Source organism: Peromyscus californicus, unplaced genomic scaffold (assembly GCF_007827085.1).
Source record: "Peromyscus californicus insignis strain IS unplaced genomic scaffold, ASM782708v3 Scaffold_9__1_contigs__length_137607984, whole genome shotgun sequence".
Taxonomy (NCBI): Eukaryota; Metazoa; Chordata; class Mammalia; order Rodentia; family Cricetidae; genus Peromyscus; species Peromyscus californicus.
The window spans coordinates 63,653,053-63,677,091 of record NW_026294617.1 but is presented as its reverse complement, the minus strand read 5'-3'; the positions used below and the strand labels follow the sequence as shown (position 1 = coordinate 63,677,091).

At 44.5% G+C, this 24,039-nt stretch overlaps 1 protein-coding gene across 9 annotated transcripts in view; it reads left to right on the top strand.

Moving 5' to 3' along the window:
• Positions 1-24,039, top strand: part of Trim2 (tripartite motif containing 2) — a 159,554-nt gene that overhangs the window by 118,363 nt on the left and 17,152 nt on the right. For all 9 annotated transcript variants that reach the window (XM_052731849.1, XM_052731846.1, XM_052731850.1 and 6 more), the window contains exons 4-8: positions 6,456-6,607; positions 7,533-7,713; positions 8,631-9,354; positions 21,968-22,071; positions 22,409-22,576. In XM_052731849.1, coding sequence (XP_052587809.1) covers positions 6,456-6,607; positions 7,533-7,713; positions 8,631-9,354; positions 21,968-22,071; positions 22,409-22,576 — 1,329 coding nt within the window. The remainder of the gene's footprint in view (positions 1-6,455; positions 6,608-7,532; positions 7,714-8,630; positions 9,355-21,967; positions 22,072-22,408; positions 22,577-24,039) is intronic.

Sequence of the window (24,039 nt, the reverse complement as noted above, 5' to 3'; positions counted from 1 at the left end):
AATGCAGTTCATCCCATCACATCAAAAGCTAAATCTATTTAAAGGCTCTGACCCTCCTTGAGGTGAACGAAGAAGTTGAAAGTATGTTCTGAGCACTTCCTCCATGCAGAATCACTGTGGGTCTTCAAGATCATAAAATTTATGAACCAGCGAGAGGCCATGGGGAATTAGCAGCACATATCTTAGTATCTTAGCACTCTGTAGTCTGGTCATAGACTGTAGGAGTTGATGGCTATGCTTTGAAACGGGAATGCTCATTGCATATGCAAGCCCAACTCAGTATCCCAGATAAACTGCTGCAGTTAATTGCCATGGGCAAATCTTTAAAAACCGGTCGAGCGTATGAAGGTTAATAAAATCAGGTGATTAACAGCAAAGTGGGGTGCTGCCATGCTGATTAGCACCAGTGGATGAAGGCCTGTCACGTGTTGAAATGCTGTGTGCTCTACTCATTAAACCGCCGGGACCGCACTGCCAAGTCCTAAAGGAAACAGAATGACAGCCAATGATCTAAGAGGCTCTTTGCTCTTAAAGCCAACACTTGAGCTCATGCCTTGTGATCCTGGGTAGACACATGACCAGGGAGCCCTGTCAGTGTTCAGTGAGGCTCCATCCAGCAACTAACAAGGATGTTGACAGGAGGGGAATTCAGGGTGAGACTACCCTACCACTAACAAGGGTGTCCTCCCCTCCCCCATCAACTGTCAGGATCCCCACAAAGGCCTCCAGATTGGCCACAGGCCTGGAGCATCCTTTCCCCCTAGGAATGCACGTGGCTCTGCCAGCTCCTCTGCTGATGGACACAGACGGTGACCACCTGTCAACACCAATAAGCTCACCCTGGCCTCTGGCTGCCCTCCCACCCCTGGGGACAGTGGCATCATCTCTCTAGAGACAGATGAGCTCAGCTGAGGGGCACACAGTCACCCCACAATTAGTGCCGAACTCACCAAGCCTCAGCTGTGAAAGCCTAGAACGAGCATTTAAGAACCACTAGCTTTCGGCACTTCAAAATATGATTCCTGAGTTCTTCTCCCAGGACACACTCGGGGTATTGAGCCTCAGGCAATGAACACTTGCTGCTGTTAACTCTAAGGTGCAGTCGGGGTTGTTTTTTCTTTTCTTTTAAGGTAAAAATCACAATACATCAAATTCAATATTTCAAACACTTAAAAGTATATAGTTAGTGGGTTTTATATTCATAAAATTGTGCGGATATCACCACTATCTGGTTCCAGGAGATTTTCGTCACCCCCCAAAAGCAACTCCACATCTATAAACAACCATTTTGACCTGGTGATGTCACAAACCCAGGTCATGATTTTCATATGTGACTCTCCCTGCAATCTTGGGATAAATCCTACCATCATTTTGATGTGTGGCTGGGTTTTGTTAGTTCATTGCACAGGATTTTTTACCCAAATATACAAGGGATATCAGTCTGTTATTGTTTTGCAATACCCTTGGCCCAGTGAATTAGGAAATGCTGCACAAACACATATACATACACACATACACACACACACACACACACACACACACACACACACACACACACACACACACACAAAATCCTCACTTTTTTAAAATTTTTTTTGGAGACAGGGTCTCACTATATCACCTTGCCCTAGAACTCTACTCCTCACTATGTAGACCAGGCAAGCCTTACACTCACAACGATCCACCTGCCTCTGCCTCCCATGTGTTGGGATTAAAGGTGTGCGCCACTACAACCTGTTCCTCTTATACTTTTTAGAATTATTTGGGAAGGATTGGAATAATTTTTTTCTAATAATTTATTATTTTTTTATTTTATGTGTACTGGTGTCTTGCTCACGTGAGGGTGTCAGACTTCCCGGAACTGGAGTTACAGTTATGAGCTGCCATGTGGGTGCCGGGAATTGAACCCAGGTCCTCTGGAAGAGCTCTTAACTGTGGAGCCAACTTTCCAGTCCCATGAAATAATTTCTTATCTAAAATGCTTGGTAGATTCTGCCAGTGAAGCGTTGGATCCTAGGCCTTTCTTTGCTGCCAGTTTTCTGACTATAACTTTATTCAGACTTACATTTCTCCTATGCATCTGTTTTGGTAGTTTGGGTGTTTCTAGAAGTCTGTCCATGCCATCTAGTCTATTCAACTTGCTGGCATACAACTATCCATAGTGTCAGTCATTATAATTCTTTATATTTCCAAGATACCAGTAGCAAAATCTACCTACTTTCCTTCCTGATTTTAGTAGTTTGAGGCTTCTTCCTCTCTTGGCCAATCTAAATAAAGTTTTTAATTCTTCTATTTATATAATTTCCTTCTTATCAGTTACACACTTCTCTCTGTGACAGTGGCAATTGCCTTAAACTGTTATGTCTGATGCTAAATTAGCTGCCCAGATCCTTTTCAGTTGTAGTTCACAGAAAACTTCTTTTTCTACACCTTTAGGTTAAACATTCAGTTTGTTTCTTTGGACATTTACGTATTTATTTGATGTTGGATTTGGTGCCTTGTGCGTTTTGGGTAAGAGCTCTTTCATTGAGCTATGTCCCCAAACCTTTTCATTGTTGTTTTTGCTCTTTAAAGATTTCTTTTTATCATTTTAAGTGTGTGTGTGTGTGTGTGTGTGTGTGTGTGTGTGTGTGTGTGTCTGTGTGTGTGTCTGTGTGTGTCTGTGTGTGGTTGTGTGCAGTGCCTTGTGAGTCTAGAGACACCAGATTCTCTGGAAGAGCAGCTGGTTCTCTTAACCTCTGAGCCATCTCCAGCCCCATCTTCTCTCACTCTTATTTTTTATGACTTATTGTTTTTTCATTAGAAATTAAGGCATTTAAAATACTGTGATGAAGGGTGTACATGGTGTCATACACCTTCAGTTATAACTACTTGAGAAGCTAAAGCAGGGAGGTGGTGAGTTTGAGGGTAGCCAGGGCTACAGAGGGAGATTCTATCTTTAAGAAAAAGAAAGAAAAAGTATTGTGGCAACTCTAGAAATCCTATTTTCTCTCTGTTATACTTTTTCTTCTTTTTTTGCTTAGTGACTTTTCTGGACCAGTTTTGTAAAGGCTACAATTTTTGTCATGTGTGACCACTGGAATATGTTCCATTAGCTTAACTTAGTCATCAGTTAGTGATATGGCAGAGGTTTCCGTACTCAGTAAGTCCACTCTCCTGCCACCAAATGTTGAAAATATAAATTAAGAAGAGTAGCTGGAGAGATTGCTCAGTGGTTAGAGCACTGGCTGCTCTTGTCAAGGATCTGGGTTCAATTCCCAGCACCCACATGGCCACTTAGAATCATCTGCAACTCCTGTTCCCGAGGATGGGGACCTCCTCTTCTGCAAGCACCTGGCAGAACACTCAAATACATAAAGCAAATTAAAAAGAGTAAGAAGGGGGTTAGTAACCGTAGGATGATGGGCTCTGGTCTTGATGACATTTTAGATTTTTAGTGTCCATATATTACTTCCTGTCCTTTTCTTATCTTATAACTTCCTCTCCCATCATCTCACTTCTCAGACTGTGGAATACATTGAACTCAGACCAGAAAATGCAAGTAATACGGCACAGTGTTTGAGATTTCTAAACACAGCGTGCACACTGACTAATTTCTAAACAAACGGCCACTGTCTAACCTCATTCTACACTTGAGGCGGCACTCTCTTCTCTCACGAGCAGCATGTGGCAATTCAGTGTCGGCCTCGGTTGACATGGGAAATGTGCTGGTAGCTTGCATGAGCACTATTAGTGTGTCACACTCCCCAACCCAGACACTAGCATCAGTCCCAACACCCTGAAGAGCGGGAGGGAAGAAGCTTTCACATTCCATTCCTGACTCTACCGCACACGGCGGCAGTAATTTCCTGCACTGCTGGGATTTCATGAGTATTTACCACAAAGGGGGAATATTTATTACATGTGATCCAGAAATAAAATGTCCTCATATTATGAACCACCTTCTGCTGAAGCCATGAAGTGAAAGGAGTCTTCACCCTCACGGGATCATACTCCATGGATCCCTAGGGAGGACATTTTCAGCAAAAAGTTTCAGAATTTATCAGAAAAGTTCTTTTTGTCTTCCTTCCTCTAGCCCTTTGAAAGACAGGAAGCCTCTTAGACTAATAGTTTTTAATAAATAAAATATTTGTGATATAAGGTTCATACATTGTTACCAAATATTTGCATTTCCAAAAGTAATTTCTAGAAACCTGACAGTAGGAAATTCATCAGCATGGCAGTGCATTAGTTTTGGATCCTTCTGTTTTTCCTAAACAGTGAAAGCCAGGAATATGTTAAAGGGACATAAAACAATCCAAGTGCAGCTCCAGCTAGAGAAAGGGGGATCCATGAAGGGGACCCTTAGTTCACAGCATCCTCACCCAGTGGTTTCTGTGTGGCAGGTTGTGTTGAGCTGGACTGACTCACACAGCTTGGAAAATAAGAAACAAACTTTGAGTCTTCCCTTGGAAGAGCTGAATTTCCATTTGAGTTTGTCATTAAAGTTCAGTTTAATTCAGCATGAGGATATTTTGAACAGGAGATGGACACAGAAAACTTTGGGGTATAATGAAATTAAGGGGACTGCAGCTGCTTACCATGCACAAAGCTCTGGGTTTGAGCCCCAGCTCCAGAAAAGGGGGAAAGAAAGGAAATTTCCAATTCATGGTCCAAGCCTAACAGGTCTCCTTATGTGATAAAAATTTAAAAAAATAAATTGATCCCTGTCTCCAAAAAGCAGTGAGGGGGAGGGCTTCTAATTTATGGCCTAGGCATAGCCCTAAAGGTCATTTTATGTGACAAAATTAAAGTGAAGTACGAATTCCTGTCACTTACTACGTACCAACTTCAAAGTGCAATGCTGCATGAAATCTAATGTTATCATGGAAATGTTTTGAAGAACTTTTTTCTGAATCTGGTTCACATGGAGAGATTGTTTCTAAAATACAATCAGCTCCAGAAAATACTGTGTCAAATAGTGAGACTAAATAAGGAAGGGGTCCTTTGGGTTGCCATGACACCTCCCTCCAGAACCACGGGTAAAGGCATCCTGTGATTCACGTGACCCAGTTCGAGTACCCGCTCTAGGTGAGGCACGATCTGGGCTCTGGATAAGAGAGTCCCTGTGATCAGGAACTTGTTGGTTTCAGTCACGCTGTGAAAATCCATCATCCATCATGCTGGGTCAGGATTTATGCCCTTTTCAGTGTGTGCACTACTAAAAAGGGCCACATAAAGTTCTCCCTCAAAAGTGCTCTGAGAATTCAAAACTGGAAGATACTATTCCCAGTAGAGAAAACAGGGGAGTAACTAACTCTCGGGCTTTTGTGTTACATTGTTACTAAGTGTCCATCCTAACCAGGATAAGTGACTTAACTTCAGGTTAAAGACAACCAGATGATGTCACTGTCATCACTACAGCAGTTACTAACTGCAAACTATACTGAGCTGGTGCCAGGCATCACCAAGTTCTTGTACGTATTAACCTACTTAATCTTCAACAGTGGTCCAGTGGAGCAGGTTACTGTCATGGACAGTATCATCTTCTCTTCTTGAGAAGTTAGGTCATGTGTCTGTGGCCATTCAGCTAAATGTGTGATGGGGCCAGGTTGCAAGCCGCTGAGTGCATCTCTGACTAAGCAGTGGCAATTTTAAATAAGATTCAGGAGCCCTCCTGGGTCCCCAGACCTCTTCAGGGGACCCGCAAGGTGAATATTGCATTGGTAGCACAATAATAGAAAGGCAGCGTTTGTCTTTTTCACTCTCTTTCTCTCAAGTGTATATGGTGGAACTTCCCGGAATCTGGGTGACGTGTTCTGTCATAAAAGAATGACGCAGAAACAGAGAGGAGAATCCAGCTGTCTTCTATCAAGCTCAACACTGCAGAGATGTACTGAAATGCAAAGCCATGCCATGTTCCTCCCAGCATTTTTTGCCTTGCAAATATTGTTTTTCACAAGTTATTATTATTCATTAGCCAACATTAGTATTTAAGTGGCTTCACTTTCAGTACATTAAAAAGTAAATTTTTGTTTCATTTTTAATATGGCAAATATCTATGGAAAGGAAAGAATCCATGTATACCAAAGCTCCTTTTTGTTTGTTTGTTTTTGAGACAGGGTCTCACTGTATAGCTGTGGCTGCTTTGGAACTTACTGTGTAGACTACGTTGGCCTGGAACTTACAGAGTTCCATATCCTCTGCCTCCTGAGTGCTAGAACTAAAGATTTCCACCACCATGCCTGGCTCAAAAGCTCTTTTGAAGTCCTCAGTACTTTATAAAGAGCTTAGGTTCTAGGGCCCAAGTGTTTGAGAGCCACAGCAGTGGCTTTGGAGTCAGATGCACCTCTGCTTGAGGCCTGTCATGTCAAAGCTTAGACCCTGTGATGCCAACAGCTTTCATGACTGAGAATGAAGGGGGAGTGTATATATATATACACTTCCTGCAGAGTAAGTTCTCTGTGTTCCCACAGGTGATGGAATTTTACTGCCAGTCCTGTGAGACAGCCATGTGTCGGGAGTGCACCGAGGGGGAGCACGCGGAGCACCCCACCGTGCCCCTGAAGGATGTGGTGGAACAGCACAAGGCCTCACTCCAGGTCCAGCTGGATGCAGTCAACAAAAGGTGCCATGCCCCTCCAGACTCCCCACCCTACCCCATGTGAGGCCTGGCCTCGACGTCTGGTATCTGAGATGGGAGGGTCATGCTAGCCTGTACATATGACTCTGCAGCATGTCCTACGTTCTTCTTGATCATGAGATCTCTGATTTCCTGCCTGAAACCAGAACCAAGGTTTTCCTGAGAACTATTGCCATACTTCAGGCCTGTGGTGGTGGCGGGGATGGCTCTTCTCTGCCGAGCCCCATACAGTGGTGCTGAGCAGTGATTGTTCAGTTTTCCTAGAGTATTTGTTTTCGGGGTTTTTTCTTTGGCATGGACACATATGAAAGTAGTACCCATGTCCTTTATGAGAGAGACTGAAAAGAAGACATTAGCAACCAGTTGAAAAACGAGACAAAATAGTCCAAAGTCTCAGTGAGAAAGCGTAGTTTTTCAATGTTCCTTAAAGGAACTTAGAAACTTACCAGAACTTCTCCAGATACTCTGAGTTCCGCTAAGTTTATATGACTGGGGAAAAAATGATAAAGCTAGACATTTAGAATATAGTGGTTCTCTACCACAGGCAATTCTGACCAACCCCACCCTCCCAGAATGCTTGACAATACCTAAAGGTATTTTGGGGGCCTAGCAGTGGTGGGGTGGAGATATGCTGTTGGCATTGGGTAGAGGAGAGAACACTGTCAAACATCCTAAGTGCCCAAGGCAGTCTTCTACGACAAGGAATATCACACCATTGATAATTAACAACGATGGGTGAAGGTAGACTGAAAGAGCTGTGGCCCTGAACGCCACGTTGGTTCTATTGCTTTTTAAAGATGGCGGGAAGCATCATAGAAAAGGCATTCTGCTTTTAGAGAAACTGAAAGGTGTAGGTAGACTTTGGAATACTTCTGGGTTAATGATCGTTAATGACTCTCCTGTCTCTCAGACTCCCAGAAATAGATTCTGCTCTTCAGTTCATCTCAGAAATCATCCATCAGTTAACCAACCAAAAGGCCAGCATCGTAGATGACATCCACTCCACCTTTGATGAGCTGCAGAAGACTTTAAATGTTCGCAAGAGCGTGCTGCTCATGGAGCTGGAGGTCAACTATGGCCTCAAACACAAAGTAAGGTTCTGCTGTCCTACGGGTTTCCTGTAGGAGGTGTGACACCAGGGCCACTCCATTCAGAGCACGGGCTTACTGTGTTCTAACAGCAGCAGTGGCGGCAGGGCTTACTGTGTTCTAACAGCAGCAGTGGCGGCAGGGGCCTACACAGGTCCTTGAATGTCACCACTGTGCTGTGAACTCCTGTTTTCATTTAGTAGAGAATTCCCCGCTCACCCCACCCCCCACCCCCGTTTTTCTTTTGGCAAAACTGGGATTCCGTGACCTTCTGTAGCAATGTATAGTTTGACATACGGAGAGGTTGCGCATCATAATGTTTTCAGGGTTTAGAGTTGCCTGGAATGTTTTCCTCCCCTAATTATAATGTGGGAGAGTCTCTTAACTGCTCTCACCCACACCAACCTGTTCCTCAACTTCAAAGTGGATCCTGACTGTAGCCTTTGTTCAGGCTGTTCACCACGCCACCGGGGAGGAGGAGAGCTTCTGGTATTCAAATGCGGAGACTTCTCAAATGGTTGGTTTTGTTCCTTGAGGTGGTGACCAGGCAGCTCTGAACGTTAGGGAAAGCCACAGAGTAATGACTATTGCACATCGAGCAGACAATTTGTTTGCCACACTGTTGGTAGCGTCCTTTCTGTTTTGCCCCGTGTAAACAGATGACCCAAGAAATGCACGTGTGGGTGATGAGGCAGGGTGAGGCGGAAGGGAAATCTCCAGAAGGCACTGGAAATGCAATTTAGCATTTTGCATGGGTTCACTGGGTTAAATGGAATGCAGCCGGTGCGGAGCCACCTGAGTGGGCGGGTATAGGAGGTGGTTCTTTTGGGCGGAGGGCTCTGCCCCAGCTCCTTGGCAAGCGTCCCGCGGGCTGCACAGTATCCTGCAGGAAGTGCTCACTGCTTCTGTGTACCTGGCAGGTGCTGCAGTCGCAGCTGGATACCCTGCTCCAAGGCCAGGAGAGCATTAAGAGCTGCAGCAACTTCACGGCGCAGGCCCTCAACCATGGCACGGAGACGGAGGTGCTGCTGGTGAAGAAGCAGATGAGCGAGAAGCTGAACGAACTGGCGGACCAGGACTTCCCACTGCACCCGCGCGAGAACGACCAGCTGGATTTCATCGTGGAAACCGAGGGACTGAAGAAGTCCATCCACAACCTAGGGACCATCCTCACCACGAACGCTGTCGCCTCGGAGACGGTGGCCACGGGCGAGGGGCTTCGGCAGACCATCATCGGGCAGCCCATGTCCGTCACCATAACCACGAAGGACAAAGACGGAGAGCTCTGCAAGACAGGCAACGCGTACCTCACCGCCGAGCTCAGCACCCCCGACGGCAGCGTGGCGGACGGAGAGATCCTGGACAATAAGAACGGCACCTACGAGTTCCTGTACACCGTGCAGAAGGAGGGGGACTTCACCCTGTCCCTCAGGCTCTACGACCAGCACATCCGAGGCAGCCCGTTCAAACTCAAGGTCATCCGCTCTGCCGACGTGTCCCCCACCACCGAGGGCGTGAAGCGACGCGTCAAGTCCCCCGGGAGCGGCCACGTCAAGCAAAAAGCTGTGAAGAGACCCGCCAGCATGTACAGCACCGGCAAGCGAAAAGAGAACCCCATCGAGGACGACCTGATCTTCCGAGTGGGTAAGGAGTGGGTGGGTGCAGTGCCTGGACTGAGTGGCTAGGGGGGGCCACCCGGCAAGCGTTCCTGCCAGTGGGGATCCTACACTTCGGAGCAGGTCGGGGAGCTTCTGGTTGTATTAGGTGGGTGATGAGGCAGGGTGAGGCGGAAGGGAAATCTCCAGAAGGCACTGGAAATGCAATTTAGCATTTTGCATGGGTTCACTGGGTTAAACTGTAGGCTCTTTGCAAATGTTCTTCTTCCTGTAATTCTTCTTCCTCCTCCCCTCATCTTTCTCCTTCTCCCCTCCCCCTCCTCCTCCTCTCCTTCCTCCTCCCCCTCTCCCTTCCTCCTCTTCAGCCTTCTCCTTTTCAAGAAGCAAGTACTGCCAGTGAGGAACTGAAAATAAGCAAAAAGAAAAATAGAGAATCCCCAACATTCGTAACCTGGATATCTTAAAGGATTCACAGAATCATTCTCACGTTGGTGGGAGTGTCTTTGGAGGACTCCTGCCTAACCCAAAGGCAGAAAGAGCTTTGCCTCAGGCAAATACTTGTATTTCTGTGAAATCTGTGGGCTTGGGCAGTGGCAGTCCCACAAACGGATTTCTAATACCTCTCTGTCCCAACTCCTGCAAGGAGTGGGAGACCCGTGGGGGCCAGCTGTGCGGGGCACGCCGTGTGGCCAGCCAACCTTGCAAGAGAACAGTCCCTAAGACTGCAGGGTGGAGAAGGCAATGGTTTGGGGATGAAGCCAGAAGGTGCAGCCTGAGCTCAGAGATGGGACTGCAGAGTTGCCTCTCCCTCTGATTTACTGTCTGTCGCTTATTGCTTATGTTGGTTTTAACTGCTTCCTTCTCAAGAGAAAGCAACCTAAACATAAATCACAAAGGGCTCAGTCGTTCTTAAGGAAAATAAAAGCTTGCATTTTGTTTCAAAAAGTACCTGCAGCCTACCTCCTTCCCACTGTGGTGTCTTTTCCTGCAGCCTGCTCACTCCCACTGTGGTGTCTTTTCTGCAGCCTGCTCACTCCCACTGTGGTGTTTTCCTGCAGCCTGCCTCCCTTTCCCTGTGGTGTCTACATCCCAGTGCCTGAGAGTGCTGCACAGGCTGTTGACTGACACACCTAGAAAGGAAAAGATTTTTCTCCCGCAGAATTCCCCAGGATGGGAATCTGCTGATATGCACTGTGTCCTATGAAGGGAAGGATTAACAGTGCTGGCCAACTTTCCCATCAGTTTTCCATGGACCATCCTGGGAAACTAAGGCTCCTTGGAACATTTGTGGGCTGAGTTGCCCAATTCATACTCTGAATCGTGGTAAGGACTGTGGAATGACATACAACTTGTCTGTTCAGAGCATGCCTTTATTGGCCACCTGTGGGTACAAGGGACAAGCTGGGACAGACACAGGACTGGATCCTGCCACTCCAGTTCCTCCACTTACGCCTTGGGCATATATTTCTGCGTTCCCCAACTTCAGCTTCCATGTCCGTAAAATGCAAAATTGTCTTCTAGATTCTTCCATGTTGTCACACACACACACACACACACACACACACACACACACACACAGAGAGAGAGAGAGAGAGAGAGAGAGAGAGAGAGAGAGAGAGAGAGAGAGAGAGACCGAGACCTAGTAGTATTCTCTTTGACATACTTTCAAATACTTTGACATTTGGTTTTATTTTTTTGGGAAATCCTAGTGGTAGTCCTGGACTATGTTAGTTCTATTTTAAATTGTATGAAGAACATTCACACTGTTTACATACATAGTGGCTACAAGTGTGGTAAGGTAAGGTTTCCCTTTATCCACATCTTCATCAACATTTATCTAGTCTTTTTGGTGGTAGTGGTTGTTTTAATTTGCATTTTCCTGATGGTTAGTAATGCTGAGCACTTTTATATACTTGTTGGCTACCTATATGCCTTTTAAGGAATTTAGATATTTAGATCCTTTGCCCATGTTTAAATCACATTGTCTTTTTAAAAAGTATTATTATTATTATTATTATTAGTAGTAGTAGTAGTAGTAGTAGTAGTAGTAATAGTATTTGTGTGTGTGTGTGTGTGTGTGTGTGTGTGTGTGTGTGTGTGTGTGTGTGTGTGAATGATGTGGGGAGGGGGCACAAGTGCCTCAGTGTGCACATAGAAGTTGGAGAACAACTTCGTGGTCGCTTCTCTCCTTCCTCTGTGAGTTCCAAGCATCCAACTCAGACCACTAAGTCTATGTGATAAATCTTTACCTGCTGGGCCATCTCACTGGCTCCAGTTTGTCTTCTCACCATTGAGTTATTTGGAGCTAGATGTACTGGTATACTGCTGAGGCAGAAAGATTGAGAGTTCAAGACCAGCCTGGGTTACATAGCTTCTCTTGGCAGCAGCTAGCAGCGTCTGCCCCACTCTCCTTTCTTCTCTCCTATCTCTCTTGGATTTTCCTGCCTGGCTCCATCCTACCCTGCCATAGGCCAATGCAGTTTTATTTATCAACCAATCAGAGCAACACATATTCACAGCGTACAGAAAGACGTCCCACAGCAAGACTCTAGTAAAAGTCAGCACTCATGATGAAGTAATGAAGCTAAAACAAACAACAACAACAACAAAACCCCCCACCATTTTTAGGGCACCTGGCACCTGGCAGACCTTATGCTAAGTAATGAATATATTATAAAGATGACAGAAATGTGGTCTCCTTTCTGAGCTTACAATTTGGTGTGACAGATACATGCATGACCAACTTGGCCAACTACTGAGAGCTAGTGATGGAAAGCTACAGTAATAAGGAGTTTAAGCCAGAATTTAATAGGACTTAAGTCAACAGATGGAAATAGCATACCAGCAGAGGGACCTATGCAAAGAGCAAAGGAAAGGTGAAGGAGAGAGAATATGATTGATAGGTTCATATCACGCACATCTTGTACTGAGAGAGTAAGATCAGAAGAATAAAAAGTGAATGTGACTGGACAAATCTGTATGGGAACCCACTGTTCCTCAAACATCCTCTGTGTCCTCACACTTGATCACTCCCAAGCCTGAATCCTACTACTTTTCTCTTAAAACCCACAGTGATTGCTATTATTATTTATACCTCGGTCTCACTACCCAAGACTGCAAATTCCTTGAGGTGAAGGACGATGCCATTATATCATCTGTCATTCCCCAGCAGCACTCAGAAGTTCATTGGAATAGCATCAAGACATAACCTACATGATCTAAATACCCTTTCCTTGGGCCAGTGAGATGGCTCAGTCAGTAAAGGCACTTTTCCCCAAGCCTGATTGGTCCCTGGAATAATTCTTTAATCAGGAGCTTCAAGGAAATGTTAGTGATACAAGTTAAAGGAACTCAAGCTGGGCATGGTGGCTCATGCCTTGAGTTCTGGAGGCAGAGGCAGGCAGATCTGTGAGTTTAAGGCCAGCCTGGTCTACATAGTGAGTTTCAGGACAGCCAGGGCTACATAGTGAGACCCTGTCTTGACCTCACTTCCCCAAATAAACACACACACACACACACACACACACACACACACACACACACACACACACGAAAACCAAAATTAAAACAAAACAGAAGACAGGTTAAACAACTCTAGATGGTGATTAGAAGTAGGAAAAGGGAGCAGGCACTTTTTGGGTCAGGTACTCTTCTTACTGATAGTAGTGTTTTCAGTTATATATATATATGGCATTGCAATATATAATATTAGGTATGCTGGAGGCTGCTAGCAATAGCTTATTTAATAATTCCATAATATTTACTTGAAATCACCAAGGATCATTTATTCTTTGGAAATGGGCAAATGCCACAAATCAGAGCTCTCTCTCCCCCAACTCCTCAGTCCTACTCCTCAAAAGCGATATTATCAGGATAAAATATAATTATCCTTACCACAGAAGGAACACATACTTAAAGAAGTGAAATCTATGCCTTTTAAACACCCCTTAACTTGTGTGGTTTTCCAAAGTTGAGTAGTGTGGTACCTCCCATGCCTAACAACTTAATTGAATGCCCAAATGAATATAACACAAGTGAATTACAGTGTCTCTCAAATACTGAATTGGAAAATAATTCTGAATGAGTTGAGAGAAGGAGCTCAGAGCTCCTGTTGACAACAGTTTGTCATTCTGGAAATGCAGAAATTGCTTTCTGGGTTTGCTGACTAGGAGTTATGAGCTGGTGTAGTCAGTTATAAAGAGCATCATTGAACAAAGGGGAAGTGGAAGATGTGGGAGGGAGGAGAAGAATCACAACTGAATTGTTACAAAATATATAATTCATACACCATCCCTCAATGAGTTGGTAGGAAGTTGAATGAAGCACTCAGGTGCACCCTAGAGCATGTGGTTTTAAACGGATGTGCAGGGCTGGAGAAGCAGTCTATCTCAGAGCTTTCTTCAGGCTCTGGGATTGGTCCACCAGCATATAGAATAGAAAATGTGTATAGAATAGAATAGTATTCAGGTAGCATGTGCTCAAAGAGTTCTCAGCAGTATACTACATTATTTTATGTCCCTCTTCTAGCCTCACCTCTGTAAGCCACCACTCATTTTCTTAAAGAAGTGATGAAGGAGGTCCAGTTCATGAGCTCATTGTAAGATCCCTACCTCGGTCCCTTGAGAATCTCATCCTCAGGAGCTCTTCCTGTATTTCAAGTGGAAACAAGATGTAGTTTATAGTTACTGCATTTGTTAAGTACTAGGCACTGTGCTGTGTGTTAATCAGCTTTCTGTTTCTATAATAAACATCTTGAGATGTTAAGTAAAAAGAGAAGGTTTATTTTGGCTCACAGTTTTGGAGGTTCCAGTAAATGATTGGTTGGTTGCATTGCTTTGGGCCCTTTGATGAGGCAGCACCTCGTGTTGTGGGTTATCCGACAAAGTGAAGTGCTGACCTCATGGTGACCAGGTAGCAAAGTCAGGAAGACCAGGAGCTGAAGACCCCATGCCTTCCTCGAGGTACGCCACCAATGACCCAACTTCCTTCCATGAAGCCCCACCTCTTTAAAGGCTCAACCACTTCCTGCTAGTGTTGTAGGCGGAGGACCAAGCCTTTAATACTGGAGCCTGTGGGTGACTTTCCACCCCCCATCTTGAGCACACTATGTCAGAGTGCAGCAGGGAACAGGACAGATCTTACTCCTTCACTCGGGGAGCTCATGGTGTAGGGAGGGATACAGCCAAGCAGGTCACAGTGCAATGGGGGAGGGTGCAGTTCTCTAAGAGATTTTAAGAGGAAATACTGCTGCCCTGGGGACCAGCCTTCAGCAGCTCAGGAACTGAGGGGGAACCATGGAGTCGACTTTTCTATCTGAGGGAGTAAAACTCAATCCTCTGGGGCTGATGAAGAAGGGAAAAACACACATACACCTTCAGGATCTCTCTCTCCTCTCTCTCTCTCTCTCTTTTTGGTTTTTCGAGACAGGGTTTCTCTGTGTAGCTTTTGGAGCCTATTCTGGAACTCCCTCTGTAGACCAGGCTGGCCTCAAACTCACAGAGATCCGCCTGCCTCTGCCTCCTGAGTGCTGAGATTAAAGGCGTGCGCCACCACCGCCCGGCTATCTCTCATCTCTTTATTTCTTTTCTTACCTCTCTCCAGATGTATCCCTCTCTATGTTGTTAATTGTTCCCTTACAGCTTATATACCCCAGCAAAGTCTTTCAAGCAGTACAAAAATTACAATGTGGTCACTGTTCAGCTGGAATCTCCAGCTCAGCCGTTCTCTCTCTCTCCAAACCCCGCCCTCTCAGAAAAGCCAACAGGAGTCCAATTCTGCATTCCTGGTAGGGGTGACAGCTAGCTGCTCAAGACCCCACCTACCATGATAGAGGTCACGTCATTGCCCCCCCCCCCCCCGCCCCAGTGCCTAGAGGGCATTTAAGCCCCCTTCTTCAGAGCAGCCATATGATTTCTCTCCTGCTCTCTTTCCCTGGCCTCATCTCTGGGGGCTGGAGGATTCACCCAGAAGTGCTTTGTTCAAATATACCTGTTATTTTACTTTTTAATTTGGCTTGATCTGGCTTACTGTGTTGGCAGAGAAACCTATTATTGGGGTACAGAATACCTATTACTTACATTCTATTTTTCAAGTGAATGATTACAATGAATACAAGTGAAAAACATGTTTCCCATTCCCCTTACATGTTTAAACATTTTATATATCGGAGGTGAAAAACAAATGATTCTCAAGAACCCACATACATTCATGTCCAAGCAGCTTGTTATAGATTAACAGAAGTATAAGAAAGCAAGATATTTTTCAAAGCCAGTTCTTTTCCTGGCAGGCTGCGTTTTGCAGTTACAAGGAAAGGATCAACCACTTTGTTATTTCTCTTAAAATGTAATCTTATAAAAAATCTTAAAAGATTCACAAATCTAAACATTTGTATATGAAATACAGTCAGGTCTACTTTCAATCCTCAGGGTGCACACTCATTCATCAACAGTTTTTTATATCAGGAAGCTGAGGGCAGAAATGGGCACAAGGAATTAATCACCACCCTTGATCACCAACCCATCCTAGCAAGAAAGGCACGTCAGCTAATAATAACCTAACTGTCTTTGTTCTTGTTTTTTGACCTCAAAGAGTCCCTCACTCAGATATGTGCCTTTCTAAACTTTAAATTGTTCCCCAAGATGTTCTACCTCAAAGCCATTAACAAAAACATCTTAACCTAACCTTAAGTCATTAGTTGAAGCTTTGTTTTAACTATGTTGTGCACCCAAACCCATGAACATATCTCCCAACATTAAAGATTAAAAGAACTTGAGCTAGCTTCTGGGACTCAATTGTTTTTCTTAATCATTAACTTAAACCACAGTCTATAGGGCTCCTCCTAGCTGTGCGACACTTCCTTGTTCTTATTTTCTATCCTCTGCAGCCCCTGCTCTATCAGGGGTGGGGGCAACACCATATCCTGCCATTCCCTTTATTAATTTTCCCACTAAAGTAATCTCTATTACAATCCCTTACTGTATTTATTCTCTCAATCAAGCCGGGCGGTGGTGGCGCACGCCTTTAATCCCAGCACTTGGGAGGCAGAGCCAGGCGGATCTCTGTGAGTTCGAGGCCAGCCTGGTCTCCAAAGCGAGTTCCAGGAAAGGCGCAAAGCTACACAGAGAAACCCTGTCTCGAAAAACCAAAAAAAAAAAAAAAAAAAAAAAACTCTCAATCATCAAAATTCTATTTAAACTAACTCTATTGTTGTATAAAATAATTGCTTCAGTTAAACAGTACAGCTTAAGAGGAAACCATCATCATAATAATCCACAGGTGAACATGCCCCATAGAATGGGATATTTCCATGAGATAATCACACTACATTAAAGGCAGTGGGGGTCCCTCCCACACCCATGCACACCATGCCAGATACCAGAGAAAAATGGCAGCAGCAAACATTTAAAGGCACAGCATTAGCGAGAGACATTCTGGAGCTGAAGCTCAGTCACCAACTGCTGCTCCTCTGACGTGGCCACTGGCAAAATATGATCCATGTTACCGCCGCCCTCCCCCACCCCCCCCACCCCCACCCCTCCCACCCCCACCCCCCAGCAAAAAAAAAACTGGCATGTTAAAGTCTAAAAAGAAACAACAGAGGGTTGGAGAGATGGCTGTTGTTGCAAAGGACTGGAGTTCAGTTCCCAGTACATATAGGATGGCTCAGAACAGCCAGTAACTTCAGCTCCAGGGGCGTCTTTTGGCCTCTGTGGGCACCTGCACGTGTAACACACACACACACACACACACACACACACACACACACACACACACACACGCACACTCACATACATATAAATTATTATTTTTAGACAAGGCCTCACTATGTGTCCCTGGCTATCCTTGAACTCACTGTGTAGACCAGACTCAACTGGAACTCACAGATGCAACAGATCTGTCTGTCTCTACCTCCTGGGTGCTGGGATTAAGGCATACACTGCCACAGCTGGAAAATAAAAAAGTGTGTGTGTATTGGGAAAATGCAGCTTTGTTCTTTCTTTCGTCTCTGGTTGCCTTTGTGATATGTCTAGCTCCAACCTCCTTTATCTGCACAACGGAAATGATGCTCTTTGTCCTGCTGATTCATGGGAGAGAATTTATAAGAAGGTGCTGCGCAAATTGCTGACTATTTCATTTTCTCATGATGCAACATGAGTTATAATTTACTGCCCGCCATGAACTTATTCACGCATTCACTTACTTAGCAAGCATTAACTGGGCACCTGCCTGGTTGAATATCCTGTGTTAGACACTCTTCTTGCCTCAGTAACTTTTTGGCAGATTCTTTCATTCAGAGCATCTTGCATACTAATTTGGGATGGGTGGTGAGAGGAGATACATATTGTTGATCCCCGGGATTCAGTTTAGGGGTTCACCTCCTGGGCATTTGGAAGTGGTCAAGGGGCACAGGGCTCTGAAGCTGTTGGCTTGAAAATTCCTCTTGTGATTCATAGGCTAGCTTAGCATCCAGAAGAAAAAAATAGTTTAATTATCTTGAGATTATTCCCAAATTATTTATACCTTCCTTAACATTCTGTTGATTATTTAGTAGCCAACACAAGTAGGTGTGAAATGAATCTTTTATTTACATTAAACTAGACAGGAAAATATTTGATAAGTACTATCTACGTATGTGCTGTTTTACATATCTGTGTTGTGGAAGAACTCATTTTCATTACATATTTTCAGTGTTCTCTGTGTATGTGTGTGTGTGCATGTGTGTGCGAGTGTACACCTGTGTGGCCAAGGATTGAACCCAAGGTCTTGAACGCACTAGGAAAGTGCTCTCTGACTGAGCTGCATCACCAGACCTCTTCATTCATGTAGAATACTGTAGAGAGAAGGGAGAGGCTTGTCTGTAGACCAAACCAGAATTTCCTAAGGAGCTGGAAATGTAAAGCTGGATCCCCAAAAATTTCCAACTTCCGTAATTTCTATCTACTTCATTTTCATGATAAGCTCCTTTACAAACATTTGAATATTCTATCCTCACAACACTACAGCATTGCTCAGCATCTGCTTTAGTTTCCAATAAGAAGTAATCCACATCAATTGTCCTCCAAGAGGACGCTGATGCCAACGTCTAATCTTCAGGAAAAACACTCATCCGCCATGCTTTCCAACACTGTTCATGAAAAAGAAACAGTGGTGGGATCTCTGGCAAGACAAAAGGTGCTCCTAAGAATGAGGGCAGGATACAGCACAGGCCTGTGCAAGGCTGGGGTGGGGGATGGTTGGTCTTCAGCACCTAAAGAGAAGGAAGTGGGGAGGAGGAGATGGGTAGAGAGGGAGGTTCTACCATAGCGAAGTTTAAATGGTCGTTTCTTTTTGTTGTTGTTGTTGTTGTTGTTGGTGGTGGTGGTGTGTGTGTGAGAGAGAGAGACGTGTGTGTGTGTGTGTGTGTGTGTGTGTGTGTGTGTGTGTGTGTGTGTGTGTGTGTAAGCATGCATGTGAATGTCAGAGGACAACGTTTGGGAGGCAGTTCTCTCTTTTATGTGGGATTTGGGACAAGAAGGCAGGCTTGCACGTCCCTGGAGTGGTGATGCCTTTTACCTGCTGAGTGGCCCTGCTGAGCCTGCCAAACCTCTTCTCAGCACTGTGCTTTGTCCCAATGCTCTGGTGACCCAGTTCTCTCCTTCATTGCAGAAAGACAGAATCTTCCCGCCTCGGGTTCTGACTGGGTTCTGACATGGAGTTTAACTAAATGTCTTCCTGCCCCCACCCCAATACAGTTATTTCCCATTTCTACTGATGCTCAGAAATGTGGCCTTATTTTTGTACAGCACAGACATGTGTTGGTGTTCCGGGCACCTGTATTTCCCTTATGCCAAGGTCTCCTGTGTGTTTTGTAAGCAGGTGGAATCTTTTTAACAGGACAGTGTTGGCTTTCACTGACACTGTTCTCTCCATTTCCTGTCACCCACTGAGTCTTCTGGAAACACAATGGCCTTTGTCCTTACCAGACAGACAAAAGGTTAAAGGGAGGAGATCCGCAGGTGGTGTCTGTCCCTGCCTGCACCTGAAGGACAGCAATCCCTGTTTATCTACTCTGCTCTGGTGTCTGGCTCTCCCCTTGTGTTCCTCGTCATCCACACGTGAAAGGCTCCACAGCACTGGGGTTTCCTTCAGGTCACTTCTCTTGTTTCTGTTCCATTCCCAGTTATAAGCCTCTTGCTCTTTAAAAACAATGTATTATTATTATTATTATTACTACTACTGTATATATGTGTGTGATATACCACCACATGTGTGGAGCTCAAAGGACAACAGTGTGTCTGTTCACTCTTTCACCTTTTACATGGTTTCAGGGGTTGAATCCTGGTTGCCAGGCTTCTGGGACTGACCTAAGACATCACACCCGTGGGCCCCAAGACTCTTGTTTTCAAATTGGTCATGATGCCTCCTTCTGATAACTTCATGCTTTTGTTTATGAATTTTTAAATTTGTTTATTTTGGGACATGGACTATCTATCTGTCTCACCCCATTCTCCTTCTTCACCCCACCCTTGGGTGTGCTGGGATTCTGGGTGTATTTTTGAAAAACAGGGATCTGGGTCCTTATTTTTCTTAGAAGCATTGGCCTTACTGTTATGAATTGTGCACGCGTGGGAAACCCCCAGCTGGCCAGGCCAGGGTATCCCACTGTGCAGGGAACCATGCTGGCATGCTGGGCAGATGCAGCTGCAGGCTAGGGGGGTGACCTGCTCCATGTGGGCATGGCGGCGGGGAGGTGGGTGGACATTCACAACCCAGACACTACATCCGTGTGGAAATGGTTTATTATAGTAGACAAAGAGAAGATAGGAAAGAAGAGAGAGAGAGGGAGAAAGAGAGAAAGGGGTGGAGTTTTTACTTAAAAAGAGGCTTCTTTGTCAGGACCCAGGGCGGTCCCAAGGGGCGGGTCAGAATATTAACACTTAGCATGTTTAAAAAGATGTTTGAAAAATGAACATTGTAGAATTCTTTCTTTTCCTGGTCCTCAGTTTTGCTATTCCCGTGTCCAGTTATTCAGACATCAGCAGGGAGGCCCAAAACAAACTGCATCGGTACATCCCTCTTTACAGGGCCAACCACAGCTTCCTCACCTGTATGACCAGATGCTAAGTCATCTTGTTTATCTGTTTATATTTTTATTTGTCTGTTTGTTTGTTGTGAGCCTGGTTCTCACAATTGTTGTCCAGGCTGGCTTTGAACTCCTGGGCTCAAGCAGTTGCCTTGCTGGGGCTCCATTTGGGTACCTCAATGCCCTGCTCTTACCCACCATTTTAAAAACATGTTCACTCATTCTGCGGTCACGCTTATTTCAAAGATCCTTGTGGACCAAGTGGTATGTCTAGTGAAACAGTTGTTTCCTTCATGATGTGGGGCTTTATCTTTGGGGATCTGAATTTTTTTTTTCTCTCATATTTGGAGACATTAGACACAGAAGACACAAAGGAGCTTAAGAGGGCCCGGACCTTGGTATAAGGACGGCCACTGCAGTCTGGTGAAAACCAGCTGATCCAAAATTGTCCTGCTCAGCAATTCTATTGTTGATTGGTTCTGGAGTTTTATCCATCACCAGTTTCAAGCCTAAACTCACTTCTGTTTCTGGAGAGTCAGTTCCCAGGCCACCCTGCAGTCTGTGCCTGACACCAGCCCCCTCAGCATGCCCTCCTGACTTTCCTCAAGCACTTTATTGACGGCTAAAAAATATTCAACTGCTCTTTTAATGTACATCAAGTGATCATTTGTTTTTCTCACTAGGAATTAAATTTTAAGCTTTCTAAGTCATTTTTAGGTACTTTGTCTGTTTCCACCCATTAACATTCAGTGATCTTTTGAAGTAAAAAGGGACAACTGTGAACATACCGATGGGACACTGTCGCTTTCCTTCTCTTTCTCTTCTGTCCTTGTAATCAAGGAGTCCAGAGGCCAAGTGTGGCCGGTTTGACCTGACGCCCAGGGCTATGGAGACAAAGGCAAGGGGCAAACTCAAGGCCAGGCTAGGCCACACACACTACGACCCTTTCAAAAAAAAAAAGACAAAAACAAAAGAAGTCATCAGGAATATACATAGCCAATGAAGTCTTAGAGAAGAATGCAGAAGTGGATCCAGCGTGTGAAAACCACAGGGATCATTCATGACATCTGTGGCTTTAGGGTGCATTACGTGCTCTGAAGGCCACATGTCCAGGCTTTCCCCGAGAGCTACTGAGGAAGAGTGAGATTTTGACAGAACTCTAAAACACTCCTCTCTGGTTGTAACTCCACGGTTGGAATATTTTTTTTTATTATTTCTTCGTGAAAGCTGAATATATTTTAACCACATTAGTATTCAGCTACAGATTGATTAGAGAAAATTTGCACTTGATTAAGAATGATTTTGCAAAGACTTTATTGGTCTGAAGGAGAAAGTGAGTAGTCCATGGATTAAGTTATAGGGGAAGCCTTCCCGCCCATGTGTATCCAAGGCAATGCAGAGGCCGTGGCTGTAGCCCAGTAAACACATGCTCAGCATGCACATGGCCATGGGTTCCATCTCTATCATGGAAAAGGAAAAAGACAATATATTCTTAGGCTACTTATCGAAGCTTAAATTATTTGTTTGCTAACCTAATTATCTATAACTTAGTTTCTATGCTTTTCTCATTTATTCTTAGGCACCAAAGGAAGAAATAAAGGAGAATTTACAAACCTTCAAGGTGTAGCTGCATCTACGAGTGGAAAGATATTAATCGCAGACAGTAACAACCAGTGTGTGCAGGTATAGCCCTACGTGTGCTCCTCTGACTGCTTGTGTTGGCTAGAGATAGGTGTATACTTCTATATTTTAGATTCAAGATAAATGATATGGGGAAGAAACAAAAGGACTATGCAGACTTTTGTTTCTGTTTGTTTTAATTTTGTTTTCTTGTGTGTGTGTGTGTGTGTGTGTGTGTGTGTGTGTCTGTGTGTGTGTGTGTGTGTGTGTGTGTATGGGGGGATTTCTTAAGCAGCATTGGCATGTTCTGATCTGTAGTGTATTTGACAAATGCTTTTTTCCTGTCCCGCTGATTTCTGTGCTACTCAGATTCTAATGAGTGTGTAAATTCATTGTACAGATATTTTCCAATGATGGGCAATTCAAAAGTCGTTTTGGCATCCGAGGACGATCACCCGGACAGCTACAGCGGCCCACTGGGGTAGCAGTGCACCCTAGTGGGGACATTATCATCGCAGATTACGATAACAAGTGGGTTAGCATTTTCTCCAGTGACGGGAAGTTTAAGGTAAGAGTGACCACCATCTGGCCACTAAATAGTAGAAAGAACAAAAAATATGGCAGTAAATTATGTTTTTCTTTGTTTAAATCCAATCCAGTCAGTATTCCATAATTCTTCATATGGGGTCATCAATCTCAGTTTTATTAAATGAGAGTAACTGTGATAATTTTATAAACTTGCCTTCTTTCTCTTTCTTTCTCTTACATACACACACATATGCACACATTCACACATACATATGTACACATACATATACATATGCATATAGATGCACATACATGCATACACACCCATACATATTCTAAATGTGACTTATTTTATAAAGCAATAGTTTGCTTGCTTGCTTTAAAAATCATGTTTATTGGAAAACTATATTGGTTACCTTAATTTGACTTTAAAAAAAAAAAAAAAGCCCCCTGCAAAGGGTTATAAAGAGGCAGTTTGTGATTCTCAAATGAATTTCCAGACTGTCACAGAGTGCTTTCTACTTTCTCAGGCCTGTGGTGGAACACATGAGAGAAACGACATTATAATGTCCATTTCTCACCTTTAAAACGGACACAGGCACCTGGAAGGAAAAATCCTAACGCACAAGGAATGTCAGCCGTACATTATTTGTTGTCCCTGGAAACACAACATTAAAGAATGTCGCGTAGAACTAGGAAGGAAAAGAGAATGGAGGCTGTAGAGAGGTGAAGCCGGTTCCCCTCCAGTCTGGGATCCTGTCACGTGATATATGCTATTGCTCTTCTGTCCTCTTTTTGCAAAATGTAAAAATGGTGTGTCTCTGTTAGTCAGCCCTTTATTGCTGAGACAAAATGTGTAAGAAAATCAACTTAGAAAGCGTTTAGTTCCGACCACAATTTTGAAGGCCTCAGTCCACAGTCACTGGGTCCTTGTGGTCACTTTGGTCCTGTGGCGAAGGGACACACATGATGGAGAGCATTGCTGACCTCATGGCAGCAGGAACGCAGAGCAAAGAGGAAGTGATCAGGGCCCCACAGCCTCCTTCAGGGATCTGCCCTGGTGACCTCCCTTCTTCCACTGGGTGCTACCACCGCTCAATAGCACCAGTGGGGACTAGGGCTTCCTCAGCTGGGTCTTTGGGAAATATTCAAGATCCAACCATAACAGCTCCTGTTCCCTCACAAGTCACCAAAGAGTAGGGTAGGCCAGCAGTGACAATAGCATTCTCCTCTAAAGTGTCACCAAAGAATTGCTACCACTCAGCCCATCTGTACCTATATCCACGAGATTATAAGACAGTGAGTGGGTCAACAGTCCTTTGGAAGGCCATGTGTACCATGCTTTACGCAGTCCCTCACCCAACCTAAGGAAGGCTTCTAATTGATCTGACAACATGGACTTTCCCTCAGATCAACCACTGGAATCCCATTTCTGTGCTTTATTAACTTTTGGCCTTTAGAAAAATATATCATTTCTCTGAGTACTTAAAATTCACAGTGTAA